This window comes from Synchiropus splendidus, chromosome 1 (assembly GCF_027744825.2).
Source record: "Synchiropus splendidus isolate RoL2022-P1 chromosome 1, RoL_Sspl_1.0, whole genome shotgun sequence".
Classification (NCBI taxonomy): Eukaryota; Metazoa; Chordata; class Actinopteri; order Syngnathiformes; family Callionymidae; genus Synchiropus; species Synchiropus splendidus.
The window spans coordinates 52,708,099-52,725,112 of record NC_071334.1 but is presented as its reverse complement, the minus strand read 5'-3'; the positions used below and the strand labels follow the sequence as shown (position 1 = coordinate 52,725,112).

Sequence of the window (17,014 nt, the reverse complement as noted above, 5' to 3'; positions counted from 1 at the left end):
ATTCGAGGCGTCACTATCAAACCTGCGGGTCCATTTCATGAAGCCGGTACTCCAGGGCCCGTTCCACATATTCAGTCCGGTTGGCAAAAGTGAGAGAAATGTTTTGACCACCAGGAACCACAGGAACCAGTCTTCCGTCGGCGCTGTGCGCCATGAAAGAATCCAGCGGAATCATCTACGAAGCGAAGCAGAGTCAGGGGATGCAAAAATGACGTGCACTTGATCAAAAACATTGAACGTTTGGATGTCCTACCACGTGGAAATTGTCCTCTGTGATGCCGCTGTTCTCCAGGTGAAGGATTCCCTGTAAAGTGCGATGAGTCAGCAGATCCACCTCCTCCAGATCGGACCCGACAAGTGGCATTGCGCAGAGCTGCTTCCAAACCCAGGGGGCCAGATGCAGGTCCAGCGGTTTCTTAGTGCGGACAGCGACCGCCATGAGAATCCCCAGGAAGCGAAACTGAGCCATGTGATCCTTGGACTGGGCAGCCGGGTTCAAGAGGAATCTAGGGAGAAAAAGCTCTTGAAAATTAGACCTTCACAAATGGAACGCCATACTTCGAACGAAGACACGAACCGGTCTGTGTTGCTGCCTACGTCGGCAAAGCTGTTGGGAGTATGAATGAGAAGGTCCACCGCACCAGACTGCAACTCCTGAGAAGACGGCAAACACACAGAGCGTTTGTGACGGACAGCGCGCAGCTGCAGGAGTGTGGCTGCAGCCTCAGCACCCACCAGGCACATCTCAGTGATGGTGTCGTCGAACACCCCTCCAGCATCGTCGGCTCCTTCTCCCACCAGCTTGACTTTCCAGGCTCGGGACGGAAGCCGCAGCTCCAAGGGGTTCAGCATCACTACCTGCTTTGCCACTTGCACAAAGATGGGCTTGCTGGAGCGGCCCCTGTGGGCGAGTTCAATACATTCATCTCCAGACTCCTCAAATGAGAGGATGTAGAAACCGAAGGTCATTGCTACCTTGTGGATAATCGTTTCACAGTGATCTGCGGCCCATATGTTTTTCCCTGGGTCATAGTTCTGCCAATGGAGCGCATTAAAGGTAGAGTGTTGACCTTGGGCGACAGAAGGCCTCGCAGCTCGCCCCGGATGATGGCAGATGTCCCTGAACTGTAGCGTGATGTGGACACCTGCCGTGGAACGCGAGAGAGTTAGCTGGAAACACCTGCAGGGTGGACTGAGCGGTGACTACCATGTTGCTGGGATCCAGGTTTAGCAGCCTCCAGGACTTATACATGAGATCAGAGAAGTGGTGCAGGACCCTGAGCCTTGTGCTGAGGAGGCTGGGGCTCAGGTCTTTCAGAGTGTTGTACTGGGGAGGGACGGATTGAGGGCAGCCCATCAGAAGACTTCCAGAGCCACCAACACCTGAGGAGAAATGCGTTCTTCCATCTGTGGCTCTGGACAGTTGACCTACAAGAGGAATTCCCCGCACCTGAGTTTTGTAAGGAGGTAGAGGGTGTGGTCCACGCTGAACTGTGGCAGCGGCCAGCAGAGATCTGCTTGATCTTCTTCCCCTGAAGGGCAGTGACCAGTGTGGGCTCCTTCACTGGGTTAGAATGTCCAAGACCAAGCTGGAACACAGACGTAATAAGTTCGACAGCACACAGACAGACAGGGCGACTGTTTCTTTACTTGGCCCTCGCTGTTGCAACCCCACGCGTAGACGTCCCCAGTGGAGGACAAGGCGAGGACGTGCTCACAGCCCAGAGAGACGTCTTCGATGTGCACGCCCTCCAGAGACGGCACCACCTGAGGACAGGATTTGTTCTTGTGCATCGAGTCTGGAAGACCGATCAGCCGCTCTGGAAGACGAACACAAGCATGTGAGTGAGTCACATGCGATCATGAGTTAGTTGCATTTACGTGGCAATCACGCTGAAAGATTTTTATTTTTTTTAATGGATTGAAAAAGCTGATTTTTTTAATTTATTTTTTTATTTAAATTAACAGAATTTTTGGCAGCCCGCCTCTGATATTGTAATCATTAGACGAAAAATTGGTTCCACATCAATTTACTGTACTTTTTTTTTTTTACATTAACTACGTTGAGGAGCAAATTTCATTTAGTTTTATCGCTGTCAGTTACTGTAGCCAAGTGACTGCCTCATCCACGTCTCACTGCGTCAAAGCACTGAAAGGCAGAGAGGCACACACATGAACAATGGGAGCTTTTTCATGACATAAATCTCAGTCCTAAACAAAATGAATTTATTTATGTCTGCGAGCGAGTGAGCGGCCATCTTTGAGCGTGCAGGTGGCTCCATCCTCAAAAGTAACGTACCTTGACCAAAGGTGTAAACGTGTCCGTCCCAGGCCAGAGCCACCGAGAACTGAGTTCCACAACAAACCTTCTTAATTCGCTTGTTGCAAAGCTGCTCCACACGCTAAAAAAACAACAGTCAATATAAGCTTAGAATTAAGAGACGATCATTGCAACCTTGTATTGCTCCGAGGACCATCATGACGGTAAACAACAAAATAATATCTTGGACGGCAAAACAACTCAGGAGTTTTATCCCACAAGTAATTCAATCCAACCTGAGGGTAATATTTAGCAGTTGATGAACCAGTTCCCAGTTTGCCATAATCTCCATCTCCAAAAGCCCACACGGTCATGCCGTCCTGCGAGAGCACCAACGTGTGGTTGAGACCACAAGAGACCTGGGGAGGAGAGAAACATTGATGTCAGTGCGACTCAGGGCGTGGACAGCCGAGGGTCTCACCTGGCCCACATGGTGGCCCTCCAGTGCCGCCACTCTTTCCGGCAGCATTTTGTTGGACGTTGATCTTTGACCCAGGCGACCAGATTCTCCGCTGCCGAAAGTGAAGAGTTTCCCATCTGCGGTCACCACAGCTGAGTGCCGGAAACCACAAGCCAGCTAAAAAGACAGAAAATACGACTTCACAGTTGCATCACTTAAGATCATGTCTTTAAACAAAGTATAAATCCATGTTCTGCTATGTCGGTCACACGGGCTGTTTTACCTGAACGACCTCTTCTCCTTGCAAAGCCTCAATTTGTTTAGGTCTCCTCTGACGTTCACTGTTGCCGTGCCCCAGTTTACCGAAATCTCCATCTCCCCAGCTGAAAACCTCTCCTGTCTCCATGAGGGCCATGGAGTGTCCGTCTGACCCACAGGACGTCACTACCTGGGTCACCATGTAGCCTGAACAAAATTAAAAAAAAACTCTCATTCTCAAGTCGATGAATAGAATCTTGAAGTCGTTGAAAAAAATTGCACGACGAAGTTTGCACCTTGGAAAGCAGAGATGATGGCTGGAACAAATAGGTCATCGGAATTCCCTTGGCCCAGTCTACCGTACTGTCCTTCTCCTACAGCCAGGACCGTCCCATTGGACTGGACCAGGAAGGTGCAGTACTGACCGCAGACCACCTGGAGTCAAAGTTAAATAATAAAAAGGCTTTAAACTGACACAATCCTTTGTCAGCTTCATGAATACCTGATCAAAAAACAATTTAGGAAGCAAACAAACTCGAGATGTCCCGATACGAATACCAGCACTGCCACTCGCACCGATAATGTGAAAAACCCCAGCAAAAATCATATTTGAGCCACAAGAAATGGGCACAATGCCCAGGACAGGACAGGACACGGATGCAAAATAACATGCTGCAGTATAAAAACACAATTTTAGTAACTGTGTATTATTTTTTTTTTTTGTGTCCACAAAATGACATTGAAGATTTTTGGCTCTAATTTTAAAATTGAATATTGAGTCTCCCAACAGCAAAATAAATCTCCGTCTTATTTTGATTTTTTTTTCCTTAAGTCGTTGACATTTTCACTGCCGATTCAATCAGAAACGTCTGAATCCTCAGACACCAAGTCAGAACATAACTTCTCCAACATTTCATACCTGCTGTGTTTGGAGAAGTGAGGGGGCGAGTGTGGGCATCGAGGGATTGGTTCCTTTTCCAGCCAGCTGTCCGTAACGTCCATTTCCCCAGAGATAAACATCACTCTTCCCACCACGTTGCCAGTCCTGCCAGACCAAAATAGAAACATACGTTTTAAAAATCAATAGAATCATCAAACAAACACACAGAAATAAGTAAATGCTTCAATTAATAATAATTCGCCTGCCACAGAAAAGTTGTTTATAACTCTCACTTAGCATAAACTACACTTATTACACCTAAAATGATTCAAAGACAGAATAAAGTTATAGCACCTCTGGTTTTGCTGCAACCCATGACATGAGCTGTTCGTCCATCCTGAAGGTCCACTGACTATTGTCCTGGAATTTAAATGGTTATATTCAGTTGAGGTTTGAAACAACAATCTGCTCTTCTCTAGTGCAACAACGGAGCTACCTACCAGCGCTTTACTGATCTCACTGTCCTCCACTGCTTCGAACTCTGAAACAATGAAGGATTCAGGGAAGACAATGCCACTTGCTATCGCCTCCGCGCTACGGACAGTGGTGGCGTAAGTGGCGAGCCAGCTCCACTCAGGTGGGCAGCAGTAGGAGCAGAGGCTGGTGTGATGCGGAGGGCAGGGGTTATGACAGAGGTGCTCCTCTAATGACAGACCAACAGCCAGAGACGCCAGGCTCTGGAGGAAGGCACTGTGGACAAGCTGATCGCCAGCAGCCACGTGAGTCTGCAAAAAAAAAAAAACAACGTGTTACTAAATCACTAGCATCAAAACAGAGTCTGCACTGACCTGCTCGCAGGAATACTGCTCCTGCAACATTAAGGGCAGTCGCTCAAGCAGTACGGCTAAGCACGGTGCTCGGTGAAGACCCAAGATGTTTTGGCTTCTGAGCACCATGCGACAGGAAGCAAGCACGTGATTTTGGCAGATCCAGTCCGGTGTGCAACAGATCAACAGGACGTCCTAGAAAAATAAATAAATAAATAAATAAAACTGTTCCTTGTTTATTTTAAGCTCCTTTGTTATATTGGATTAGAGGCAAGACAAAAGGCTAAGCAGCTCTCATTCATACTGCAGAAGTCGAGACATCTGGATCAATTTCTTAAACATTTTATTTATTTAAAAATGGGCTACCTTTGACCTCCCAAAGCAGGCAGCGACCCCAAAGTTTGGTACCCAGGTTGTACTGACAACTGACCCCATCCCTGTGATTGTCTGCAAGACAGAACCATCCTGCGGACACAGAGATCCATCAGTGAGATCTGATTCAGACAGTGTGAGGAAGAGATTTTTTTTTCTTTTCTAACCTGTAAGGACCAGATATTGAGCAGTCCTCCAATGCCGCCGGAAACCAGTGCGAGTCCACTTGAGCAGAATGAAAGCGACTTCACGGATGTTATGTGACCGTGAAGAAGAAACACGCACTTGGCACTGTCCTGAAGCGGAGAGAACAACTGTCTATGTTTCTTCATTGTTGAATAAAAAATAAGAATAATAATGAACTGACCTTTACATCGATATTTCCCTCCTCACTTGAGGAGCTTTTTAACATGTTGGACAAAGGTGCTGCAGCGCTCCCTTGTGGTAGAGTCCATACATACACAGAGCCATTCTGACAGCCCCTGGAAGAACACATGAAGATTAAGGGTGTGTCCCATTTCTCACCCCAACACCATCACTTAACACGAGCACTTGGTTTTGAGTGATCGTCCCACCATGACGTCACGCACAAAGACAACGTGTTATTGGCTGCCGTGCTGTGTTTTGTTTCCTGCATATCGAGTGTTGGAGACGTTTTAGAAAGGCCAGCTCCAACGTTTTTGCAACCACTTGCATGGGCACTGATAACCTCACTTGGTTTGGTGAACCACCGGAGAAGAAATGGGCGGAGCCGAAGCCGGCTTCGCTGCTATGTTGCAGTGATAGATCTGTTAGAGGCATGGGGATGTTAACGTTAGCCTGTTTGTTCAGATGAAATAAAAACATACTGTTGTACATACATGTTGTGTTGTTCATTACGTCGGACACGGCAATTTAGACAATTTGGGTATGACACGAGAGGAAGTCAACAAACGGAAGAGTAGTCCTTGTTGCTAAAATGTCCCTGTTGTCCTATCCAACATTGTTTTTAAATAAAGTATTTTGGTATCCTGGAAAACTATCCACACTTCATACTCCCATTTTGTTTCAAGTCAGCCCCGGTTTGAAGGGACCATTTCAAGTGGTGAATGGCGAGTGCCCTCGGTCTTAGGAATATTGGGACACACTACACTTAACGCGCAAAAATGAGTGTTAGGGTGAGAAATGGGACACAGCCTAAGCTTTAACTAAACTAGACTAGTCTTTATTTATCCCACAGAGGGGAAGACATGTCTTGCAGGTCTTGGGGATAAGTGAGCAATAATATGTGTGTGTGTAATTACAATCTTGAATTGCTGCAAAAGTTAAAAATCTAATAGACAAGTTAGTCAGCGAACAAATGTTACAATGGTTATATTTAGTTATATTTTGTTGCCACTAAAAGGGTGTCCCTTCTACAATATTACAAAAAGTAGAATGAAATGCAAGTCGCATCAACTCACACAGCCATCATGACCCTGGGATCTGGTTCTCTCCCGGCCAGCGGGCACCATTCTGCGACATTAACGGTGCTGGAGTGAATAAGGGAGTGGAGGGTCACCCACGTGCCCCTGCAGCATCCCAGCACCTTCACCGTCTCAGACCGGCCCAAACAAAGGAGCAGGTGCCCTGTAGGATCCCACTTCAGTGAACTGACACAGTCCTGCGGAGAGTTCAAATGGTGGTGGAATTAAAATTGAGAAATGTTCATGGAATTGTTTTAAAACGTACCTCAAAAACTGACACCACTGCCGGCTGCTCGTTCTCATATGTATCAGCTGCAGCCAGCAGCACATTTCCGTTAGGGTAGCCCACTGCGAAGGGCTTCTCCACGCTGTGCCAAGATACACACTGGGGAGCTGGAAGATCCCAGAAAAGCAACAACAAGTTTAAAAAAAAACCCACAAGACTGAAGCATCTCTATGTTTAGTGGGCTTCTTACCTTCGTCCCTGCAGCAGTAAGTGAGTTCAGTGCTCCGCACCAGCAGCTCAGCTTCTTGTAATGAGACCTGCAGCCAGCAGAGCGAGCCGTCCAGCCGCCCCACTAACAAGCTCTCTGCAGCTCTGGTTTGACAAGCAGCCCAACAAAGCGCAGTTACCCGGGACAACTGGGCTTCTATGTGACAGTTGGAGCCTAAACACAAACAAAACTTTCAATGGCAGATCTAACAAGAGCTTTTGCTGACATCAGCGTGGGAACAGGAAGAATGCTCAATGTAAATATTTGTTCCTCAATCGTCAAAGAATAATTACATGATTATGAAGATGTGCTAACAATTCTGCTGAGCCTCTGTAAGACATGAAACTACAGATAAAATTGTCATTACTGGGTGGATTTACCCCGAAAATTCATGATGTTTATGTGTTTGTTCTCTGGGGCGGCCAGGAAGTTTCCTGCAGGACTCCAGTAGACGGGAGACATGTGGTGACAGCGGCCAGCTCTATCGAAACTTGATCGATCGCTCTTACTGAACAAACAAGGGGGGGAGAAGTAGTTATGACTTAAAGCCTGCCACGCATGGAGAGAATGTTCTACAACACTGGTACCTGGTTACACAGGAGAATGTGGTGTGAAGGTCTGCAGAAATGGGGTTGATGGTCCACAGTTGCACCACTTTGTCTTGAGAGCATGTAGCCAGCAGATTCTGCTCGCTGTTCCAGGAACAACTGGCCACCTGTATATGCAAAATTTTTTAATGTATTTATTTTTATCTTGAATAGGCAACAAAAAAAGTGCAAAAACATAACTAGCAAAGAAGGTATTCCACCTTGTTGTAATGCCCTTCTAGTCTCTTCAGGTGGCATTTGCGTAGGTCTCCAGCTAAGTCACTGTAAGTCTGTGGTCGACTGGGGCTGTCCCGTCCGCTCACAGCCAGTGCCTGCACCAGCTGTTGAGCTGCCCACTGTCTGTGTTTGCTCATCAGTCTGGCAGACAGGACGCAAGCTGCCAACGCATTCGCCAGCTCCAGAGGACTGACCCGGGAACTCAGGTGGGTCAAAGGGGATGCAGGCAAGGACGACGATGATGATGACGATGCTGCTTGGCTGCTGGAATCTGTGTCATGATATAGGAAGAAGCACCTGGTCTGTGAAGTGAAATAATGAAAATTCCATTTGAGGAATTGTGCGTCTCTCACCGTGGTTCCCGTGGTCAAACTTATCAGGGCTGTGAAAATGAACTCCCTTTTCTGTCAGCAGTGAAACAAGACTTTGCGTGACCAGGAATGTTGGAGATGTTTGCTCGCAGTGCTGCAGAGCCGTTACAGTGGTTACACTGGAGCTCACGCAACTTCTCTGAGAGGGATCGCTGATGGCTCCAATGTTCACACCAGTTGCTGCAGACATTAACTCCTGCAGAATCACATCACTTTGGCATTTAATAAACGCTGAATGAAGAAATAAATGATCTATTTGACATATCAATGGTGTCACAAATGTCTCGAAACATTGTAATCACACAGACTGACCTGAGTGCAGATCTCCACCAGCTGTCGATACGCAGTAGGACTTTGTGAAACTACGCTCCCGATGGCCGCAGTGAGAAAGTTAAGGGAGCTGCTGTGATCAGACACTGGCCCCTTCGTGCCCAACTGTCCGCCAACACAAGCGTGAGCGCGGCCTCCTGCAGCAAGAGTCATCAAACGCACCAGAATGCGGATGTCTGCCAGACCAAGTGACTCCAGCCCATTGGAGGGACTGCACACTGACGCACTGAGGAGAAGAAGAAATGTATGTAAAACGTTTGTCCTACAAGCCCATCGTGGATTTAAAGCAAGGAAATTAAATTTCCTTGGGGGCCATCTTAAATACTGTGACCGTTATTACTGCAAGAAATTAGTTTTAAAATAAACAAAAATGGTTGGCTGTTTGTGTCTTACTCAATTTAAAACACAATCATTTAAAAAAAATATCCATACACCAAGCATTTTCCATTCCCATGTATTTTAAAGGGACAGGAAACACAAAAAATACAAATATAAAGGAACAAAAAACTGCAATCATAATGAACAAACAAATGCATAAAATAAAATAGTCAGCAGCATGTTTGCAGTGATCACCATTTTACTCTGACTCCACAGGGCTGCATAAACAGACAAAAGGCCTCATGAGACCCCCACGCCACAGGTCTGACTTACCTAGCTGAGGACTGAGACAGCGCCCGCATCACCATGTTGTATGCTAGAAGAATCTGTGCAGTAGAAGTGACGCGTCTAAGGGCCTTGAGTCTGTCGTGCGAGTCTCTCAGTGATGTCGCTTGCTGTCCGAGACTCAGGGAGCTCTTCTGCTCCACAAGGGCATTCCCTGGTGACAGAATTGAAAAACAAATAAATGAACAACAGTGCTGCTTTAGATGCCAAACTATGATGAGGAGCAAACCTAGTTAAGTTCAGTTTTCACTTTAAACAAATGCAATTTGACCTTTAACCAGATTTAAAATTCTTGAGACTGACTCTGATGTCGAAGAAATTGTTAAATTGTTATACCTACAGCAAAATTACACGTCTTCTGAGTTGACATATGAAATATCTTTCTTTGATCCACTTTGGAACCCATATTTTCTTAAGACACGATTATATGCATACAGAATATTTTATACATACATTCAAGCAATAACTTTTTTTTTCAAATAACTGATTGATCCAAACAAAAATTGATTCAGTCATTTTACACTGCTGCAACTGAGTTCAACATGGTCCCAGGAGTGGATTGTTTAATATTAAATCAAAGTGTTCTATTTTGAGCCAAACTCTCACTCAGACGTCATAAAAAATTAAAAATAGTTGCTTCATCACCAAACATGAGATGAAGAAGAGCACACATCTCCATAACAGAAATATGAAGAACGCCACTGTTGTGATTTCAGTATTAGATATTAATTTTGCATTATCCATGCAACCATGTGTTCTGATAAATTAATAGGTGGTTGGAAAAAAAAAGACAGACCATCTCAAATAGTGGAGCGGGCACCCCAGGGGGCGCATGTGACCCTAGGGACCTAGTACTAGAATTAAGTGTAATTGCATATCCACTTTTTTTTTTTATTTCAGGCAGATCAATATAACTTTATTTTTCATTTTCTTTAATGTTTACAAGGATACAATGTTATGCGAGGTGTACTAATAGTAATATTATACAGACGAATGATACAATTTACAGAGGCACTGAAGAGTTGGGGGGGCGTGGGGCGTGAAACGTTTACTTCTTCCTGAGGGGGGGTAAAAGGGTTGAAAACCACTTTTATTCTGATAAAACCTCATCTATTAGAGAATTAAATAATTTAAGTCTTGGTTTGTTTCCTTGCAAAGGTATTGTTGATTTAAAAAAAATCCTGTTTCTCTCCTCCATCTACATCACATCAGTCCCATCATAACCTCAATTGTTGCCTCCATTAAGCTTAATGGTTGTCGTCCACCATTCCCAACATACAATGTTGAGCAATAGGCATTAAGGCAGACTTCAAAATCACACTTATTATTTTAGAAGCCAACACAGCTTACCTTTCTGTACAACAGCTCTTGAACTCTCAGTTGTGCTGTAAGCTTGAGCCCCCAGCGGATCTGGCTCAGTGAAGGTTATTGGGTCCGGCACCAGCTTCTTCTCAGTGAGGCCCAGTGGTCTCAGCAGGAGTCCGAAGTCCTCAAGCCCAGTCAGCTTGTCGGCGTCACACTCATCACCGTGGCTCATTTCCCAATCATCTGTAAAAATGGTTGACGTGTCAGTAAAACAACAGAGAGACAAGAACTACAATTTATTGCATACCATCAGAAGTACTGTCCAAATGGCCAATCAAATCTGAGGTCAACCCTTTAATCCTGAAAAATAAGGAGATTTCAGTCACAAAACCCTAACCATACTTGATCGTGAACAAAGTTTATTTAACATGGAAAATACAAGTGGATAAAGCACAGACTGTAGGTCAAGCTTCTTCGCACTGCTGACCTAAATCTGACCTTTCCCTATTGATAACGCAGTACACTGGGATCAAAACTACTGATGAAAAGCAACAATCTTAGCCATTGACTTAATGAACCATTGAACCATTTTTTGTTAAAAATGTCTCCTATATGATGACTAATTCATTTATGCCGTGATTGGACCTACTTACTTGTCATGTTTGGACTCTCCCAGATTTGCAGCTAGATACTTTTCCCGGCACGAGGTGCACAGCAGGTAGAAGGGGAAGTTAGAGCCACATTCCCCTTTGAACCAGACGTCAACGTACGCCCCCGTGCTGTCGTAACCTTTCCGTGCCGCGCTCAGACCACAGCCTGGATGACGGTGCTTTATGTGATTATTAAACTGAAGCGTGAACGTGTTGCACAGCTCACATTTCACCATCTGATTGTGCTCCTCTCCGACCTGCAGGGACATGCAGAGATTAACTCCGTAACTCGCTCAGATGCGCATATGCACAGAAGAGAATCACAATGTCACCTCTACGATCTGAAGAGCATCCCTCTCCAAACTGAACAAAGACGGAGTGAGAAGGTCCTCGTAGGTTTCCTCATGGTACGGATCGTCCATGTAGCCGAACTCTGACTCTTCCTCTGCTGAGAAGGAATGAAACTCCACGTGCTCAGGCCAAACACTGACAGTAGGGTGTTGCTGGAAGAGCTGAGGTAGAGGGCTGGGTGACGGCAGATCTAAAACCAGAGAGTTGATAGCAAAATTAAAAAATGCATAATGTAGACTCAAAGCACCAACAAGCCAGTAATATAAAGTAAACTAATGAAGTCTTGTATATAATATGACCTGCTCTTCGAAAAGATGTCCTCTGGGTCGGACCCGAGCGCCGTCGACGTGCTGGTGGAGGCCTGTTCCTGGTCAGGTGGACGTCTAAAAAGTTTTCCCGCTCAATCCAGTCGAGTCCCGGCAACAAGCTATAAAACAGTGGTTTTATGTTGTTTATGTTTTGTCGCGACGACTGGTGGAGGTTATAGCCATTATGGTAGCTGCGGCCATTAAGTAGCCAGAAGATGTGGAGTTCAAATAGTATTTTTATACATTTATTTATTAAATAAAATGTTTAAGAAAAAAATTCAGAGATAACAACATCATATAGAGTCCGTCAGCTTTGGTGAATCAACTGGATAAGAACCAACAGAGATTGGGAGGACATTATCATTCTTATCACACTTGCGCAGACTCATATCAAGACTTGCTATCACTAGCATTAAAGCATTTTCAGTCTCCTACTGTTCCTTGAATAACTGGGCATTTTTTTTCATAAGAAAAACTCCTTCTTCGTTCAAATCCCTAACCTTTCAGTCGGTTGGCTCGTGGGGCGCTCAGGGCACTGTACAGTCTCTGGCCCATCTGGTGATGGGGTGTCAGGTGCCCCCTCCGCCCTGGGGGAATTTCCTGCATGCTGGTCTTCAGTCAGCGGGTGCTCTAGCATCCAGCTGGCCAACACCTCAATCGTCCGAGAGTCCAAGTCACCTGCAACATCTGGGAGAGATCATGAGAAGTGACTCTGTGATCATACCGTGTTGCAAACTCATGTTGAACATAATCGCCATATGATCATGCAAATGTGGTCAGTCAAAGGTCACTGGGGATGCGTGATCCGGTGACTAACAGTGTGTCAAGTGCTTCAGATTCAGTGAGCATACACCAAGTATAGTGTACAATCAAAAACCTCTGTTCCTTGTACATACTGTCAGTGATAGTGCCATGCCTGCAAAGTAAATCATAACTGTAAAAAGTGGATTTTAAACAATCTAAAATATATATAATAATACATAATGCAAAATACTTCAGAATTTCTTGTTTGAAAACAACAAATGTGGTTATGAAGAGCCATTGCAAATTGGCCTTAGTCACCAACTGCATTTCCACATATGCTTTCTAGTTAACGCATCAATTTCTCCCCGGAATTTTTCTCTCAGCCATAGACCTCAACTTATACCCTCCCACCCCCTTGAGAGTCAAACTTTAAGAGGTCCCAGAGGTAAATTGACAGAAGTCTACCGAGCAGTACCTGCTGCTTCCATGGCCCAGTAGATATGTCTCATAGTGAATCCCATTTCTAGCAACCGACTGGTGACAAACATTTGTGTCCGTTCTGGAGTTCAAGGAGAAAAGAAATAGAGCACAAGAAAGAAACAACCCCACACCTCCAGTTTAAATATGTTTGGTTATGACATTCAACAAATCTCATTGCATTAACTTGATAGCAAGAAACCAAGAGGTCATCATAGTCAACTCTACACACTGACTGTCCAGCAAATTTACTAATCTGACATTAACTTCAATTGAACAGAAAGGTGTAAAAGAAAACATGTATTTACAAGCCAAATGAGACTAAGGCCATTCAAGCATGCAACTCGAAAACCTGTCATGCAGTCATGTGATAACATCAGTGATAGCAGAGCCAACACATGCCAGAACAAGCAGCAGATCACCTGAGGCACAAAGCTGAAAATACAGTCATCATAAACTAATTCATTTTGAAAAGCGGATGGATATAAAATGTTTTGTGTAACAGTGAATACAAATGAATACATTATGGTTGTATCGGTTAATAATTAGTTATGTCACAGATTCATATGCACCTTTTACATGCATAATGAAATATTGCTTTGTTAATATCTAAATGCAAGAGACTGCCGCATGAGGAGCAAAGGAAACGCATCGTTTTGGCGTTTATAATGTAACTTTGTTTTGGTTTTTTTTAAATCAAAATAGGGGTGTAGCTAAGCAGCTCAGTGGATGTCTGCACTCTATGAGTGTTTTTCTAGCTCTAAAATACATGGGGTTTGTTACGTGATAGAATCATAATGTATTTCATCACAATATTGGATGATGCAGTGCTATAACATAATTCTGTGTTACAGCATCTGTTTCTATAAAGCCTGTATAGCAAAAAAAGAAAGAAATGAATAATAACAATTGAAGAAAATACCAAACTGACCTGAAGAGTTAAAACAAAGTGCAGTTGCTCTCTCTGAGACTGAATGTTGGATATCAGTACATTATAGTTAGATTCCTGAGTCACATCATAAAGTGGTTTCAAAAAGCCATCCTTTAAGAAATGTGCCTGGCTCTTACCCAGACTGCTTCTGGCCTGAGTGATGCAAGGACCAGGCTCCATGAAGCTAGTCTGCTGCTCAGTGAAGGCATCACATGAGGCGGAAGTGGCCAGGCTGAAGCAGGGATGCAGAACAGGGGGGCTGCTGACCAGGCCGGTTAGTGTGGGAAACCGAGTAAGCACCATGTGCCTAAAAAGGGGCGAGAACACAGTGTAGTGGCAATTCACTGATCCTACTCAGCGAATTTGATAAATCATTTTATAGCTGTTATAGACACTGAGGCAGTGGCTGGGTTAATAAAATACAGTACTGCAGCCGTGGTTACAGATGGCGCAGGCAAGATGTATCACTCTGAGTTTTATATTAACCAATCCTAACTCACCCTTCCCCTTGACTTCAGTAAGGTTCCTTCTGCCAAAAGTTCCAATGAGTAACGTTTTTATATTTCAGTAGGGTGTTGCAGTAAGGTCAAGTAATTCAGTTTGAATTCAGTGTGAATATTTAAACGCTCCAACTTACTGGAGAAGGCTGATGGGAAGAAAAGGGTCAAAGCTGTCCAAACTGTCCTGCTGCAGGTTTGTTGGTAGAGATGAGGCCAGTTCTGTGTTGGAGGACGAGGCTGAGGCTCTGTTGGATTGTCCGAAAATGGCTGTCCCCTCCGACCCAGCACTGTACAACGACACAGAGCTGGAGGACTTTGATAAGGGCTGAGAGGAGAAGCTGGGACCTGATTCTACAAGTAAGACAAAGAAAAAAAAAAGTCAGATCACACTGATCACTGTGATTTAACAAACATGACTACCAAGAATGATATAACTTTGTTTGCACAGCAGGAATGAGCATAAATAACAATTTTCTCAACTATATTTTTACATTACTTTCTTCCTTTCTATGACTGTTTTTCTTAGGCAAGGGTAGAAATAATAATAAGATGACCTAGTTCTGTTGCCAACAACTGTGCCAAGTGTGCACACTACAAATTATTTCACTGTGTTCCCATGACCTAACACTTATCTAAAAGTCTAATCTTAAAATTGTAAAACTATTATAACTACACTTAACTATATTAAACAATTTTATTTCTAGACCCAGAAGTCCATTCAGTTCTATCTCAAATATTTAAACTGAAACTAAAACGCTTCACATTCCCTAGCAATGGTTAATAACACAGGTAAAAGCTGACATCAAACCTTTGTGTTCTTTGTCCTGGAGTCGGTTGAGCGCCCCCTTGTAGATCATGAACTGAGCTCTTTCCAGGTCAGCAAGAGACACCCTCTGTTTGATGGGACAAGGTCGCACGGCCCACTTGACCATACTTTGCACCACATACTGCAGCACAGACCTCAGTTCCGCACTCTCATCCCAGTGCTTGCAGTTGGCTTTGCTTTGGTCCGAATTTGGGCTTGTCGGGGTTGTTGTTGAGGAGTCATGGTTTGGTACCAGTAGCAGATCTGCTAGCTTCTCACAGCTGAATATCACAGTCAGAGTTTTCAAAGCACCAGTGAGAAGGTAGGAAACCCGAACGGCTCTCAGCTCCTGAGCAAACATCCTGCCAAGCAGAGATGTTTGTTGTGTTTGTGTCAGAATCTTAGATGTTTGCGATGGGAAGGGCTCCGTCTCCATCCTCTGCTGCTCAAGCTTTTTCTTCTCCTCTTCAGTCAGCCAATCCAGATTATGAGACACATCTTCATCTGTGCAATTCTGTAAGTCATTCTCCACTGAGTATTTCCTTTTAAGAAGCTGCTGAGCTCCATTCCATCCGTGCTCCTCCAGCAGCCCCACCAAATAAATGAGATCTAACAACACAGTTGGTTTCAGACCTCCCAGACGGGTGACATCATAGCCAGGCATGTCACAGGGCTCCAGCGAGACGATCGGCGTGTCGCTGGGTGACCAAGAATTGACGGAGCTTAGTTATTGGAAATGATGGTGAGAACCCACAGATAGAGCAACGAGTCACAGCAGGATGGATTCAAGAGCAGTTAATGGATTTAAGTTTGAGGAGGAGGAAGCAAAAGAAAGACAGGTCAGGAGGACTAAATGACGACAAAGGAAAATATGAAACAATTGAACATCTTAAATTATTCTGGGAGGTGAAAAGAAAGAAGCAGTATGATTTGTATGTAATGAAAAATAAGATTCAAGATGCCAACAAAAAGTTATATTTCAATATCCTTCCTTTTTAAAAGAGACAGACATGAAACAAGAAAACTTTAAAAAGTAGGCAACCCACATTCTGGGTTTTTCATTTTTCTTCAGGTTGATATTAGCTTGTGCAACTGCTAATATACTTGGAAGAGTTTGTTGAGGTTTAACAATAGGTTTACAGGTTTTTTGGTCAAATAAAAATGCAAGGAGTTACTGACTGCTATCCAACTGTCTCATCATTACATTTATTTAATTGACATGAGTATTTATTCCTTTGAGACACTGATGGCTGCATTAGTCATCTGTGTGCATACAAACACATGATTTCACCCCAGTTATAATACAAATGTGTTTGTGTGTTTTTGTGTGTGTGTGTGTAATACCTGACTGAGAGATCTGCTTCTTCCCACTGGAGTTTTGCCAATGAGCTTCCCTCTTTCAGAACCCCAAGAAGGATGGCCCGGCGACCACTGGGCTTGTGAAGACACAAGCCTCCTGCCCGAAGGCCGCTATCAACCCCTCCGATGAGGGCCAGCACTGGCCAGATTTCAGTACACAGTGAGGACAGCTTTGTCTCTGACAGGAACCAACGTTGTGAATCAGCGGAGTTGTCACTCAGCAGGTCACTGTCCCCTTCATTGTCTACTTTCTCAAACTGCGTAGGAGTGTGACCTGGTGGAAATCAATAAAATTAATTTTCTTTCCATTCACAATTATTATTTTCAACAAAAAAAAAAAAAAATAAATAAATATATATATATATATATATATATATATATATATATATATATATATATA

At 44.2% G+C, this 17,014-nt stretch overlaps 1 protein-coding gene across 7 annotated transcripts in view; it reads right to left on the bottom strand.

The window, feature by feature from the left end:
• LOC128762015 (probable E3 ubiquitin-protein ligase HERC1) overlaps nucleotides 1-17,014 on the bottom strand; it is a 41,042-nt gene that overhangs the window by 2,025 nt on the left and 22,003 nt on the right. For 3 of the 7 annotated variants that reach the window (XM_053869754.1, XM_053869772.1, XM_053869765.1), the window contains exons 39-79: nucleotides 16,600-16,888; nucleotides 15,259-15,977; nucleotides 14,588-14,801; nucleotides 14,088-14,257; nucleotides 13,951-13,989; nucleotides 13,018-13,101; nucleotides 12,299-12,485; nucleotides 11,790-11,917; nucleotides 11,472-11,680; nucleotides 11,143-11,396; nucleotides 10,797-10,849; nucleotides 10,535-10,732; nucleotides 9,173-9,338; nucleotides 8,504-8,747; nucleotides 8,174-8,387; nucleotides 7,805-8,091; nucleotides 7,584-7,711; nucleotides 7,377-7,504; nucleotides 6,979-7,170; nucleotides 6,768-6,895; nucleotides 6,500-6,699; nucleotides 5,425-5,539; nucleotides 5,225-5,353; nucleotides 5,052-5,150; nucleotides 4,707-4,880; nucleotides 4,359-4,643; nucleotides 4,213-4,278; nucleotides 3,898-4,023; nucleotides 3,275-3,413; nucleotides 3,004-3,185; nucleotides 2,742-2,897; nucleotides 2,557-2,679; nucleotides 2,300-2,402; nucleotides 1,651-1,820; nucleotides 1,451-1,589; nucleotides 1,208-1,383; nucleotides 976-1,145; nucleotides 736-901; nucleotides 578-654; nucleotides 254-506; nucleotides 23-175 (exon numbers count right to left, since the gene is read on the bottom strand). In XM_053869754.1, the coding sequence (XP_053725729.1) occupies nucleotides 23-175; nucleotides 254-506; nucleotides 578-654; nucleotides 736-901; nucleotides 976-1,145; nucleotides 1,208-1,383; nucleotides 1,451-1,589; nucleotides 1,651-1,820; nucleotides 2,300-2,402; nucleotides 2,557-2,679; nucleotides 2,742-2,897; nucleotides 3,004-3,185; nucleotides 3,275-3,413; nucleotides 3,898-4,023; nucleotides 4,213-4,278; nucleotides 4,359-4,643; nucleotides 4,707-4,880; nucleotides 5,052-5,150; nucleotides 5,225-5,353; nucleotides 5,425-5,539; nucleotides 6,500-6,699; nucleotides 6,768-6,895; nucleotides 6,979-7,170; nucleotides 7,377-7,504; nucleotides 7,584-7,711; nucleotides 7,805-8,091; nucleotides 8,174-8,387; nucleotides 8,504-8,747; nucleotides 9,173-9,338; nucleotides 10,535-10,732; nucleotides 10,797-10,849; nucleotides 11,143-11,396; nucleotides 11,472-11,680; nucleotides 11,790-11,917; nucleotides 12,299-12,485; nucleotides 13,018-13,101; nucleotides 13,951-13,989; nucleotides 14,088-14,257; nucleotides 14,588-14,801; nucleotides 15,259-15,977; nucleotides 16,600-16,888 (7,232 nt within the window). Of the gene's footprint in view, nucleotides 1-22; nucleotides 176-253; nucleotides 507-577; nucleotides 655-735; nucleotides 902-975; nucleotides 1,146-1,207; nucleotides 1,384-1,450; nucleotides 1,590-1,650; nucleotides 1,821-2,299; nucleotides 2,403-2,556; nucleotides 2,680-2,741; nucleotides 2,898-3,003; nucleotides 3,186-3,274; nucleotides 3,414-3,897; nucleotides 4,024-4,212; nucleotides 4,279-4,358; nucleotides 4,644-4,706; nucleotides 4,881-5,051; nucleotides 5,151-5,224; nucleotides 5,354-5,424; nucleotides 5,540-6,499; nucleotides 6,700-6,767; nucleotides 6,896-6,978; nucleotides 7,171-7,376; nucleotides 7,505-7,583; nucleotides 7,712-7,804; nucleotides 8,092-8,173; nucleotides 8,388-8,503; nucleotides 8,748-9,172; nucleotides 9,339-10,534; nucleotides 10,733-10,796; nucleotides 10,850-11,142; nucleotides 11,397-11,471; nucleotides 11,681-11,789; nucleotides 11,918-12,298; nucleotides 12,486-13,017; nucleotides 13,102-13,950; nucleotides 13,990-14,087; nucleotides 14,258-14,450; nucleotides 14,480-14,587; nucleotides 14,802-15,258; nucleotides 15,978-16,599; nucleotides 16,889-17,014 lie in introns of all 7 variants that reach the window. The other 4 variants (XM_053869782.1, XM_053869812.1, XM_053869791.1 and 1 more) reach the window with 4 other exon arrangements.